This window comes from Stenella coeruleoalba (genome assembly GCF_951394435.1).
Source record: "Stenella coeruleoalba genome assembly, chromosome: 6".
In the NCBI taxonomy this organism is placed as follows: domain Eukaryota; kingdom Metazoa; phylum Chordata; class Mammalia; order Artiodactyla; family Delphinidae; genus Stenella; species Stenella coeruleoalba.
In genome coordinates, this window is record NC_137151.1 from 69,858,854 (window position 1) to 69,872,100 (window position 13,247).

The window sequence follows — 13,247 nt, forward strand, 5'->3', positions numbered from 1 at the left end:
TGTGGGTGTAGACCTGGACGGAGAGGCCTATTTCTCTCCTCTCGGAGGAGCTGTCCCTTCGCCCCCTTCTCTTCAATGTGACTCTGAGAGTAAAACTGAATCCAGTGGGAATAAGGAACTAGGTAGATAAATGACAATGATAAAATCGCAAGCGAGAATGATGGATTCCAGCTGAAGTTGTGCTCCGCGGGCGAGAGCCTGGACACACAAAGTGAGCGTTGACATTTCCGTCTCCACTTGGGTCTTGCTGGTGCGGCCTCAGCCTCGGGCCCCCTCCCCTCCTGCCTCCTTTCCCACAAGTGGAGAGTCGAGGACTGTCAGTCTTAACTTGCATCATCTCGGGGAGGTTCGGGGGGCTTGTGGCTCGGTCTCAACGATAGTTAAACCTGGCTTGGTGCGTGTGTGTAAATTTTTAATTGCGCTGTAATTTCTTCAATCTCTAGCCCGCGACCCCCCCTCCCCCCCCCCCGCCCGCCGCGGTGACTGGCACGCGCCAGGAGCCCGGGCTCGGGCCCCTCGGCGCGTCTGATTGGCTGCGGGGCAGCTCCAGTCTGCTCTGCCTGCGCCCTCATTGGGTGAGAGGCGCCGCCAGCGGCACTTCAAAGCGGGTGCTCCTAGCACTTAGGCTGAGTTTAGCCGGCGGGAGCCCGGAGTCCGCTCGGCGCGAGCGCGGGGACACGGGAGCCGTGCGGTACCCGAACAGTTCTCCCGAGCAGCCGCCAGGTTCAGCCCCGCTCCCGGCCCCGCCGCGCCGCCCAGGGACCTGCTATGGCCACGTCTATACTTGGGGTAAGTCGGAAGTGCGGCATTTGCTTGTTTTAACTGGAGTAATTTTTCGTTATGGCTTCTCCGGGTCCGCGGCTCAGGAGAAACTGTTGCTGCCCGACTGCAGCCTCAGCTTCTTTTAGCACTTTCCACATTTCCAGGACTGATTCTTCCCAAGTTATTGGAACCCAGGAGGTGTCTTTGTAAGAAAAGGATTTGTTAAGCAAGTCCTTTTAATATTCGGTTTTAGAGGTTTCTTTTCTGCCCCTCGTGATTTATACCCCATCCCCCCTTGCTTCGGGGATTGTTGCAATTACGCGACATTGGTGTTTCCAGAAAACAGCGTTAATTGTTTTGCAGTCCATGTAGTCACGTTAACAAACATTTACACTTTTGCGGATCCCCAGTTTGTCTGTGACTCTGAAATCCATCGCGGGGGTCGCTTCTACTCGGACTTCTTCTTTTCGTAATTGTGTGTATATGTGTGTGTGTGTGTGTGTGTGTGTAAACATTTAAAATGTTTTCTGTTAAAAAGTCAAGTCCTAGCCACCCTTGGGAAGAGTGCCCCAAGTTTCCCCCACCCCCGGGTCGCTATTTCGGCCGCCTCTGCCCTCACCTGGCGTTTGTTGTCGATGTGTTTACCTCCGTGCTTCACCCCGAAGGGCGATTTGGGGGCTCCTGTGAGACGAGCAGGCTTATGGCGAACGGAAGGCGAGCGACTCGAGTCCGGTTTGGGGCAGGGTTTGCAGCGACTGAGGCGGGGAGAACCGAGACAGCTTTGATTTGTAGTCCCACTGAAGAACAAATTTCCAGCGCCGGGACCCTCGCCCTTGTGATCGCCTCTGCCCCGCGCGGGGTGCGGCGCATCCTCGGCGAGCGTGCGGGGAGGAGGCGCGAGCCGGGGAGCCACGACCCCCCGGGACCAGCCGCGGGAGGACGAGGCTGCTCACGGGTGCACTCTGTGTCTTCCTCCCACTTGTTCCTGCCCTCCTCCTCCTTGCTCCCTCCCCCACCCCACCCACTCTAGGAAGAGCCGCGCTTCGGAACGACCCCGTTGGCCATGCTGGCGGCGACCTGCAACAAGATCGGCAACACGAGCCCGCTGACGACGCTGCCGGAGTCGAGCGCTTTCGCCAAGGGCGGCTTCCATCCCTGGAAGCGCTCCTCGTCCAGCTGCAACCTCGGCTCCAGCCTCTCGGGCTTCGCCGTGGCCACCGGCGGCCGCGGCTCAGGCGGCCTGGCGGGCGGCTCTGGCGCAGCCAACAGCGCCTTCTGCTTGGCCTCCACGTCCCCCACGTCGTCCGCTTTCAGCAGCGACTACGGCGGCCTCTTCTCCAACTCGGCGGCGGCCGCGGCGGCGGCGGCCGGGGTGTCCCCGCAAGAGGCGGGCGGCCAGTCGGCCTTCATCTCCAAGGTGCACACGACGGCGGCCGACGGCCTGTACCCGCGCGTGGGCATGGCGCACCCGTACGAGTCGTGGTACAAGTCAGGCTTCCACTCAACGCTGGCGGCGGGCGAGGTGACCAACGGCGCGGCGTCGTCGTGGTGGGACGTGCACAGCAGCCCAGGCTCGTGGCTGGAGGTGCAGAACCCCGCTGGGGGGCTCCAGAGCTCGCTGCACTCGGGCGCCCCCCAGGCCTCGCTGCACTCGCAGCTCGGCACCTACAATCCCGACTTCAGCTCGCTCACGCACTCGGCCTTCAGCTCCACGGGCCTCGGCTCCTCGGCCGCCGCCGCCTCGCACTTGCTCTCCACCAGCCAGCACCTGCTGGCCCAGGACGGCTTCAAGCCGGTGCTGCCCTCCTACTCGGACTCCAGCGCCGCCGTGGCGGCCGCCGCAGCCAGCGCCATGATCTCGGGCGCCGCGGCCGCCGCCGCCGGGGGGAGCTCGGCGCGCTCGGCCCGCCGCTACTCCGGCCGCGCCACCTGCGACTGCCCCAATTGCCAGGAGGCGGAGCGGCTGGGCCCGGCCGGGGCGAGTCTGCGGCGCAAGGGCCTGCACAGCTGCCACATCCCGGGCTGCGGCAAGGTGTACGGCAAGACGTCGCACCTGAAGGCGCACCTGCGCTGGCACACGGGCGAGCGGCCCTTCGTGTGCAACTGGCTTTTCTGCGGCAAGCGCTTCACGCGCTCGGACGAGCTGCAGCGGCACCTGCGGACTCACACGGGCGAGAAGCGCTTCGCCTGTCCGGTGTGCAATAAGCGCTTCATGCGCAGCGACCACCTGAGCAAACACATTAAGACGCACAACGGGGGCGGCGGGGGCAAAAAGGGCAGCGACAGTGACACGGACGCCAGCAACCTGGAGACGCCCCGCTCCGAGTCCCCCGACCTCATCCTGCACGACTCCGGCGTCAGTGCCGCCCGGGCGGCGGCGGCGGCGGCTGCAGCGGCGGCGGCGGCGGCCTCGGCAGGAGGCAAGGAAGCCGCGTCTGGCCCCAACGACTCTTAGAGGCCGGGCGAGAGGCGCGAGCGAGCGAGTAGAGACAGCGCGAGCGAGCGAGAGGTTCGGAGGGCGAGCGGGGTATGGACGGGCGGGAGCTCCACGGCCGCCCCCGGGCCGGCGCGAGGTAGAGCGGCATCCGGCTCGCGGGCCGCCGCTTGCCTGCCACGCTAGGAGCTCCCCTCTGCTGCCCGAGCCCAGACGAGAATCAAACGCGTGGTCCAGGAACAAAAGCGAAGCATCTTTCGACACAACACTTTAAAAAGCTGCACGCACAGACACACACACACACCGGAGACCTACAACCACAAGCACGCACACTCGAGCGCGCGCACACACACTTACCACTCGCACAAACTTCTCGAGCGAAGAGCAATACACAGAAACGCTCCCTCCTCCCCCACCGCCCACCCCCTTCCACCACCCTTCTCTGTCCTTTTTTCCAAAAGCAAGTCACCACCCTGCAAAGGACTGTCAGAACATTTGAAAACAAACGGGACCTATAAAAACAGACCCTTTGCGTGGATTATATTATATATAAAATGCTCCAAGTCCTGCTTGATATCTACTTACAATAAGACTTTTTTTTCTTATAAAAGGAAGCATCAAAAAAGGCCGAAGGTGAGAAATTAAACTGGAAGTCTAGTGACAGTTTCTCTGTATTTCATAACATCTGTATAAATAGGGTTCAGAAGGTTGTGTTCTCTTTTATTTTCTTGTAAATGTTCATTCGAATAGAGTTTTTTTGGTGAATTCCTGAAATTCAGGGAGTTTTTTTTTTAATTTTCTGATGCACTTTGTGAAAGTCAGTATATATGTAAAAGATATTTAAAATGTTGAGTTATCATTTCACTCACAAACACGTAAGTTAAGGTCATCTAAAGAAATTAAATGCGTTTATCTGTATGAAGAAAATCTTGACATCATATTTTCACTTTGGTATTATTAAAGGACTCTGAACAATACACTTTCTTTTTTTTTTTTGATCCTGTTACCCCCTCAATAACCTTTAAGTGGGCCGACTTTTTTTTGTTGGGAAAAAAATCCCTTAAGTTAGTTTTAGGTGATGTGAGGTTTATGTGAGTTATAAAAGCGATACGTTTTTGAGAAGTGAGAATTATTTATTTGTATATACACAAATTATTTATTTGTATATTAACAGCGTAAATTAAATTAGGTTATAAGAAGGTGTAGTTGTATTACTAAACGAGAGAGCTCTCAAAAGGTGACATTTTAAAACTCTGGAGCCCCTTCAAAAAAGCAAAGGTCCTTGGCAGCTTTAACTGGGGAGGTGCCTACCCCTCCCGGAGGGGTCTGACGAAACTCCAGTGGGTTTGTTTGTAAAGCGGTTTTAAAACAATCTTTGAAAGGAAAAAGCTTTTTAAAAGAAGTCGTAGCTCCCAAGACCCTCTACGTTGGGAGGTGACTCAGGGGAATAAATCGCTAGAGTCAATACCCCGGAAAAGACATTTCATGCCTAAATGAAAATCTTGTTAAATGTTATTAATTTTGACTTAGAGCACACAGCAGCCCCCTGTGCCTTGTATTCCCTTATTAGGGATTCATGTCTTATCAAATATCTAATTAATCTCCTAGACATCATTTGTTCTGGCCAACTTTATCTCAGCTGGTCCACGGGGAAAACTCCAAATATTCTCCGTGACAAAGCTCCCTTGAAGATCTTTTTAATTGTCTAAATTAACTGCACCAAATTTGCATGTCAAACGGTAAAGGGCAACCTGAGATAAAATGTAAACGTTTTAAAAGCCCCCAAACTAAGCACTTGATTTGATAACTAGGCTTTTTAATGTTATGGAAGACAACTGCTCCTTTCCTTTTCAAAGACGGCTGATCTATGCAAATAGTGAATTGGAAATGCCTAGGTCCCCGCGCCGTCAAATGGCCCTCGCAGGTTATTTGAATATCAGTGGCGCTGCTTCTGAAAAGGTTCAAGGATGCTCTCTGACTTCTTTGTGATTACTCAGTGCGGCGTCTTATTCTGAAGAAAAAAAACTCAGGAATAATTAAAGGCTGGGATCAGGCCTGGGAACACATTTGGGACAGGAATCTCATTTAGACAGTCTCTTTCAAAATAAGGCACAGTTAAATTGACCAGAAGGCAATTATTGAAATGAAAATTATTTTCACTCTCTTTGTCTTCTGACCACCAACTTAACAGCCCCAGTTTAAAAAAGAGGGAGAAGAGAGGGAGAGACGAAAAGAAAATTGGTAAATGAGATAATTTCCCAATTCGAAAAAATGTTAGTTTAGAAAATAAAGTACATATTTACAGAATAAAAATATTTCTAAAAAGCTCCCCACACAATAGGAAATGCAAGTAAAGTCAGCCGCAGTGGGGGGGAATTTTTTTATTATTATGACTGCCTTGGGAACTTGAATGAATGTTTTTATTTTTATGGGGGAAAAATAAATTGTTGTTATTAATAGTCAACAAAATTTTTCTCGCAAACTGCAGTGAAAAGCCAATTAGCAAAGTAGCGGTAAAACGTACAGCGAAGGTCCCCAGAGGGGCGTTTGCAGCGTGGCGCTGGGTGGCTTCTTCCCGCTCCTCCTTCTTGCTGTCCCCGCAGCCTCGGCTGCCCCTCTCTTCCTCGAGTGTTTCTTTTCTTTGGCCATTTTCGCTCCCCGCTCAAACAGTTTATCACCGGGCGCCCCAGCCCACACTCCTCGCGCCTCTGGTCCAGGTCTGGCCTGGAGCAGCTGGCCAGGGGGACGTTCACCCTGGGGGCTCGAGGCCGAGGTGCTGGAGGCCGGGAGGGTGCCCGGTGTGTTTGGGGGCTGAGGGCGGGCGGCGCGGAGGTGAGGGTGTGGTGGGGTCTCCCGAGGAATGAGGGCGCCCGGGCGTCTGTCCCAGGCAGCTTTGTTTCTCGTGGATAATAAAAGCAGATCAAAGGGCCTGGCCGTGCAGGTCCCGCTCGCCGCGCGGCTCCCTCCGCAGCCCAGTGATCAAGGCCTCTGCGCGCTGCCTCTGCCCCGCGGGTCAGCCGACGTCCATCACCGCGGCTCCCGGGAACGGCGGGCGGCGGCCGGGCCCGAGCGTCCAGTCGGGGGGTGGGCAGAGCTCGCGGAACCTGCACGCGGAGGGAGCGGGCCCCTGCCCCCAGCCGAAACCAGCAGGCAAGGCAGACCCCCGCGCTCCTACCCAACCCCCAGGCCCAGGGGCCTCTGGGGGGCGCGGGTATACCTTGTCTTGAGCGGGCAGCCACCCGCTGCGGCCGAGCAAATTGGAGAGAGCGTGCGTGGGAGGAGAGTCCACGAACCCGGGAAGAGTTCGGTCTCCACCCGAGGTGGAGCCGCGTCTCCCCTGGGCCACCTGGGGGCTACGGGGCCCGGGCCAATCTGGCTCCTGGGCCCGGGAGAAACGGGAGGCCGCGGCCAGGGGTCGGGGCGCAGACAGGGGCTGCTGCTCGGAGGCCGGTGTGGGGCGAGGGGCGCAGACAGGGGTCCTGAGTCCGCTCAGGCCCGGGTGAGGGGAAATGCGATTTCGTTTCAGCCGGTTTCTCCCAGCGTTTCCTGTGCTGTAGTTTCCTGCGTAGTAGAGGAACGAAGACCAAGTTTTCCTCGGCTCTTCGCCTAGCCAGCGCCGATCCACACCCTCCCCCGGCGATTTCCTTTTCTGGCTTTACATTTTCCCCTGCGGAGTGAATTGGATCCTACCTGATGAAGGGGGGAAAAAAGAAAGAAAAAAGAAAGAAAAAAGAAAGAAAGATTTTTCTTTCCTCAAGGAGGGAAAACAACATTAGTTTGACACGATTAGATGGTGCACCTGAGCGGCTTGTCTGGACATTCCGTCAAATCATTATAAGTCGTGTAAAATTGAATTTCTTTTTATTCAGATGGAAACTTTATTTGTTTTAACTCTAATCTTATTTGCATCTATTATCTGTATTCACCAAGGCTCTCTCCCACTACAAAAATGCAGATGAAGTAAATCTTACATAAATCCCGCCCATTTGTGTAATTGGTATACTAAGTGTTTATTTTAAGTGAGAATAATTTAGCTACAAATTTTCTTAAGGAATAACATTCTTAACACATTAAAAAAACTGAAAACTCTGATTTGCTTTTATGTTTGACAGTCGCTCTTGATTCCCTTAAGAGGAGCTTGGCGAGTGCGGCTCGCTGGCGCCATCTAGAGCTCCGGGCCGGGAAGGCCGCGCTGTCCGCCCTTGCTCGCCGCTTCGAGCGCGGGGAGTCGGCGTCTGCCGCGAGCTGCAGCAACCCAGCGACTCGAGCAAAGAAAAGCGAGTTTTTGTGCTTCGTGGGGGACAAGCCCCGCTACTGGGCGGCACTGCTTAGTAATGGCCGGTATTAAATGCTCCCAGACAAAGGAAGTCTTTTCTGGAACTTGCTAACTGAAAATCCAAACGAAACAATATAACGCCCTGCTTGGCCCTAGTCTTAGAATTGGCGCATTTAGCATTTCCTTCAAGGCAACTTTAGGGTCTTCCAACTTGGAGGTGAGCACGCTGGGCGCTGTTGGCGGCGACGTGAACCCCGGCATGGGGACCCGGCCGTGGCTGCAGCGCCCCTGCGCTCTTCCCCCAACTACCCGGATCTGAAGGCTCCCGGTCGGCGGGACCCACGTGGGTTATCTGGGACCGACCGAACCAAGCTGATTAAACCAGGCAAGCAGACCGTCCCAGGTCCCCAGGCGCCCCCTGTGAAGGGGAGGAAGCGAGGAACCTGCAGTTTTCTCCGGCCTGGACCCGGGGATGGCCGAAGCAGCCTCCTGCCTCGCCTCTGTCCTCCAGGCGCCGTCCCGCCCGAGTCGGGTGCTGGGGGCTGCTGGGCAGGCCGGGGCCCTGCGGGGAGCGCAGGGCCCCCTAGGGCTGTCAGAAGTCCCGAAACCCCTGACCCCAGACGCTTGCGAAGGGTCCGCACTCCCTGCTGGCGCAAACTGACCCCTTTGGCCCCCACCTTTTCCCTTTGAAACCCAAATCTAAAATCGGGTAACACTTGGGGGCGTTGATCAATTTTCTCTCCACTCTGCCTCGCCCTCCTCCCGCCGCCCCTTTCCCTCCTCTTCCTAGTCCACTACCCAACCCCGCGTCTTCAGACGTCGTGCAGTGGCTTCTTCCCCTCCTTTCTTGTCCCCCACCCTCCCCGCACGTTTATTGTATTTTAATCTTGAAAGCTACATCTCCAAATCCTGCGCCAGAGGCCGCAGAGGCGCCGGAGCCCGCAGCAGCTAGAGCCGGCCCAGGCGCTGGGGCTCCGGGCTCCCCGATCTCGCGCCAGGGAAACGCCGTGCATTTCCGGGAACTCGCAGCCACCTTTGCAGCCGGCAACTCGGTTGGGTTTGTATTTGCTGTTTTAATACAAACCCCGCCGCACTGCCTGTTTCAAAAAGATGTGCTAATTACTACTTGGATAGCAGGGCGCAAAGTCCTTGTCCATTTCCCAGTACAAAGTAGGTTGCTAGAAAATTTGAAATTGCCTTTCAGCCTAAAGCTGCCTTACCTGAATGTCATAATTACAGTAATTATGTACATCCAAATTACATGCTAATTAAATTAGAATCAAATCGTTCTAAATCGAAATCAAATGAGGTAGTGAAGAATTAATCAATGACAACATAAATAGAGAGCTTCCTTCAGAGATATTTATTGTAACGATCCAAGGAGGGATTTGATCTGAAAAAGTCACCTGTTTATTTACTTTCAAATTAGTAATCAGTTATTATCCCTTCTCCATAATTTTAACCGTTCGGGGTTATTTACCCCCACCCTTTCCAGATGCTGGAGTTTATAGAAATATGTATGAGGTAAATACATACAGACATGCCTACCCTATATGTTATTGATATAAATATATACAGTGTGTTTGCAACTCCAGTTAAGGGGAAGGTTTCAGTAGGTCCGTGGAAACATGTTCCGTCAGGGCCTGTTCTCAGGGACCCGGGAAAGAAAAACAAGGTTTAAGATTTTCCAAGACCCTTGCACTCATACCAGGGATTTTGCATTGTTTTGCAAACATCTAACCGTTTCAGGGTGATTCATTTATAAAAGAAATGCAAAGTGATGTGTTGTCCCCCCCGACCCCCTCCTCGGCAACCCCGATTTGTTTTCTGCTTGCAGATTGCTGGCGAGAGTCAACATTTTCACTTTTGCCCCAGGAGCGAGAGATTAGCAGCGGCGCCCTAAAGCGCCCTCTTCACCTGTGGAGCCCGAGAGACGAGAGAAATTCGCTCGCTTTCCTAACTAGTGAAGGCAAGTCCGCCCTCTGACCTGCGTAGGCGAAAGGCGCTGGAGGCCGGGAGAGCTTAGGCTGGAACTGGCAGGCGAGGGCGCGTGGCGGCCCGGGAGTGCTGGTCCCCAGGGCGCAGCTCCCGTGGTCCGCAGCCTGGAATTTCTTCTGAGTGGGCCACTGGCAGGGTCGGGGGTGGGGGGACGGAGACCCTTGCCGTGAGCTAGCCCGCATCCTTTCCCGTTACACTTTGTCGGTGGGGAGTCCAGCGGCCTCCTCGTACGGGAGGCGCCTATTCTAGGAGGGAGACGCTCCCCCTAATTCTCAGGCTTTCATATGGGTTTGAGGTATGTTCAGAAGGTTGCCAGGCACGCGTCTAGAAGGAAAGCACCACCGTACGCAGGGGTGGAGGCGCCTGTGGGGATGGGAAGGGGCACGCCAGCCCGGGACTCACTCCAGCCCCCTTCCGGCCTCCGGTCTAAGGCGAGGTCCTTGGAAGCCTCGGTCCGGTCAGCACCCAAACCGCTGGACCTCCACTTCTGACCGCCCCGTCGGGAGGACCTTCGAACCGAAAGGACTGGGTTTTTTCCGTGCCTACGAGTCGCGGAAAGGCGACTCACGGGCAATTTGGGCCAGAGTGTGCGTTTTCCATGACAAGCCGTTCCTATGTTTCACCCCACACCTCGCTTCATTATTACTGTTACATTCTGAGGGTGATGTTAAGTGTGGCGTGAAGGGAGGAGAAAGGGGGAAGGGCATGAGGATCTGCTTCCTTTTCTGTCAGCAGGAACGGGGTTTGAGGAGCTTCATCAGCTCTCAGTTGCCATGGCATTTCCCAAAACTTAAGAGTTCCCTCGGTCTTATTTGTTCCTCACAACTTTAAAAAAGCATTTCTCCTTTTGGATCCGAAAAACCCGCTCCCAAGGTCTGCAGCTATTGCATACTTTTAGCTCTTTTCAAGAAGTGGTAACTATCAAGGTTTTCTTTTCAGAAAACCGAAATAAGATTTCTTAATACCCCTCAGCTACTGAAGCTAAAATGCAGCCTTCTCCCTGATCTTAAACACAGGGTGTGGAGGACGCGGCCTTGTTGAGCGGCCTCCACCTGCGTCTTGGCCGAGTGGTCGTTAGGTAAGGAGAGTGGCATGGCTCAGGTGGATTTGGAATCTTTGCGATTCAATGCTAAAACATAGTAAATATTTGATGGAAACTGGGAAACGCCGAGCTCCCAACAGCGTGGACGGATGTGATTCACTATCAGCAAGCCATCTCTTGGAAGAACAAGGAAGGTCTCTCCAAGCCTTTCAGATAAAAAGCTTTCTTCAGATTAAAACCGTATGATACAAAGTAAGATCTCCATTTCCTACTGCAAGGTAAGCAGACCTGCCGCTGTGCTGCAGCAACCTCTGCCTATTTTGGCACATTTATTAGATGAAATTATGACTAACTTACCACATAGACGTTCAGATAAACAAGTCCTAACCTAGTAACCTGATCGTGCCTGACCATTTGTAAATCGACAGCACCTCCTACAGGAATTAATTTGCTAGTGTTAAATTATGTTAAATGTTAGGCCAGGGAAAAGGGGAGGAGGGGACCCCAATAATGTCTCCCAAGTTGGCCAGTGCAGTGCCAGGCCACTGAACAAATGTCACCAGGCACACCCAGATTTCTTTAAAAGAATTTCTCTATTAAGGGTAAGAAGAAGGACATATCACCAGACTTTTCCTGTGGTTTTTCTAAAAAAAAGTCACTCACTGTTGGGGACTCTTGTTCTTGAATCATATTCATTAAACTTGGAGGATTCTCTTTTGGCGTTAGTACTTAGGGGAACCTCTACACTTACAACTAGATATCTTTTTTATTATGAGGTTTATCTCTTTGGTTTTTACCTTGTATTTCAAAAGCAAAAGTATAATTAGATGCTTAATGTTTTATTTTAAAAATCACTTTCAATTCCTTTTACCCTTATCATTAGAGTGTGCAGAACAAGTCAGGTGAGCCTCTTTAAAGCTATTTATTACCATGTTATGATTGTATGTGAAAATGCCTCCCTTCAGTCTTTAAGTTTGCCAAGTTGGAATGCTAGCCCCTTGGGGCTGTGTAGCATCCTTTAGTGACCAAGTCTGAAAGCCAAACAGCAAACCAACATTTCCTATAATTACATGGGAATTTTTCTCACCATTGGATAGATAAGAATGTTGGGGCTATTGGTACTTTATAGTTTCTCAATCTTAACGGTGAAGGATAAGTAAACCAGAGATTTGAAAAATTCTTGCAGCCACTTATAAAGTTAAAAGGGGACCACACTTTTGTGGAAGTCAAAGTGTTAAGAAATGATAATGTATACAATTCACTTTAATTACAGGATGCTTTTCAACATTTCTCTTCATGAACACTGGTTCAGAAATCCTTTAAGGCAGTAAATATTGCATAGGTTTTGACATTATAAAAATTATAAAGTCTAAAAAGGCATAAGATAGAAAATAATCAGTGCAACACTGATGAACTCAAGGTGTAAATTAGCGGTCTTTATCAATCTCAAATGCATGCTTTTTTTAAATGAAGCGGGAAAGGGATCTTTGAGGTGCACTGTAAGTTATTGAAGAGTACCGTAGAATGAATTCAAGTTCTCCCCTCCCAACTCTCTTAAAAATATAAATAATCAAACGGTTGCTTATGCCTTTAGTTAGCTGCTTGCAAATCAGAGGACATCTCTGTGTGTGCATATACAAGACAAAGATACATATACCAGACTACACAGAGAGGTTTTACTTAATTCTTCTTTCAAACTTCTTTCCTATAAAATTTATGAAATTAGGACTTCCATTCTCAAAACAATCCAAACTAATCAATATTTGTATTGTATTAAGTAAGAGGTGTTTTTAAAATGTGGAACGCTGATAACAATACTTGTGTCCATGATGGTTAGTATATATTTTTTGGAATTCCATGTTACTTGTAATTTGAACTAAATGATTTTTTTCTATAGTTTTCCTTCACCATATGCTTTGAAACACAAGGGGAACCTTGCAGCTAAATTTAAACATACCTTATATACCTATACTTATGAAATATATCTAAACAGTTTACACTGGTTCATTTGTGACGTTATGTAAATGCTTCCCCTTTAGAAGTAAAATCTGTAATAGCTGAATGTCAGTAGTAGAAGGGCCATCTGTCCTAGGTAGAATAATGGTCCCTTAATGACATAGCAATCCCAATACCTGGAACCTGTGAAGATGTTAGGTTACATGGCACAGGGCAATTAAGGTTGCAGATAGAATTAAGGTTGCTAATCAGTTGACTTTGAAATAGGGAGATTCTCCTGGTGGGCCCAATGTAATCACAAGGGTCCCAAAGAGTGGAAAACAATGCAGAATGTGAAAGTGTCAGAGTGATTAGATGTGAGAACTTGACTTTGTTAGCTTTGAAGATGGAAGAAGGGGCCAGGAGCCACGGAGTGCAGGTGGCCTCTAGAAGCTGCAACGAGCAAACAGATTTTCCATAGAGCCTCCAGAATCAAACCTGCTGACACCGATTTTAGCCCAGCGAGACCCATTTCAGATTTCTGATCTCCAGAACTGTATTCGCGTTAAGACTGAGGTTATTTGTTATGGCAGCATAGAAAATACATCATCCAAATGTAAATAGCTTCTGACCCTAGAGCAAAACTGAAGGGAATTTAAAGTCTTAAAGAAATACTGACCAATCCATTACTTAATTCATAGCAGTGAATTTCTACAGTGATTACACTTGGCTTCAAGTAAATTCAAATCTTAAGAGTAATAAATTTGAATTGAAAAAAAATAAACTATACCCATTCAATG

The 13,247-nt window shown here is 51.0% G+C and overlaps 1 protein-coding gene across 1 annotated transcript; it reads left to right on the plus strand.

The window, feature by feature from the left end:
- Positions 1-651: 651 nt before the first annotated feature.
- On the plus strand, positions 652-3,339 carry SP9 (Sp9 transcription factor). The gene is made up of 2 exons (XM_079924443.1): positions 652-789; positions 1,793-3,339. Exons 1-2 carry the CDS (start codon positions 769-771, stop codon positions 3,215-3,217), a joined length of 1,446 nt encoding a protein of 481 aa, XP_079780569.1. The 5' UTR covers positions 652-768; the 3' UTR covers positions 3,218-3,339.
- The last annotated feature ends 9,908 nt before the right edge of the window (positions 3,340-13,247 follow it).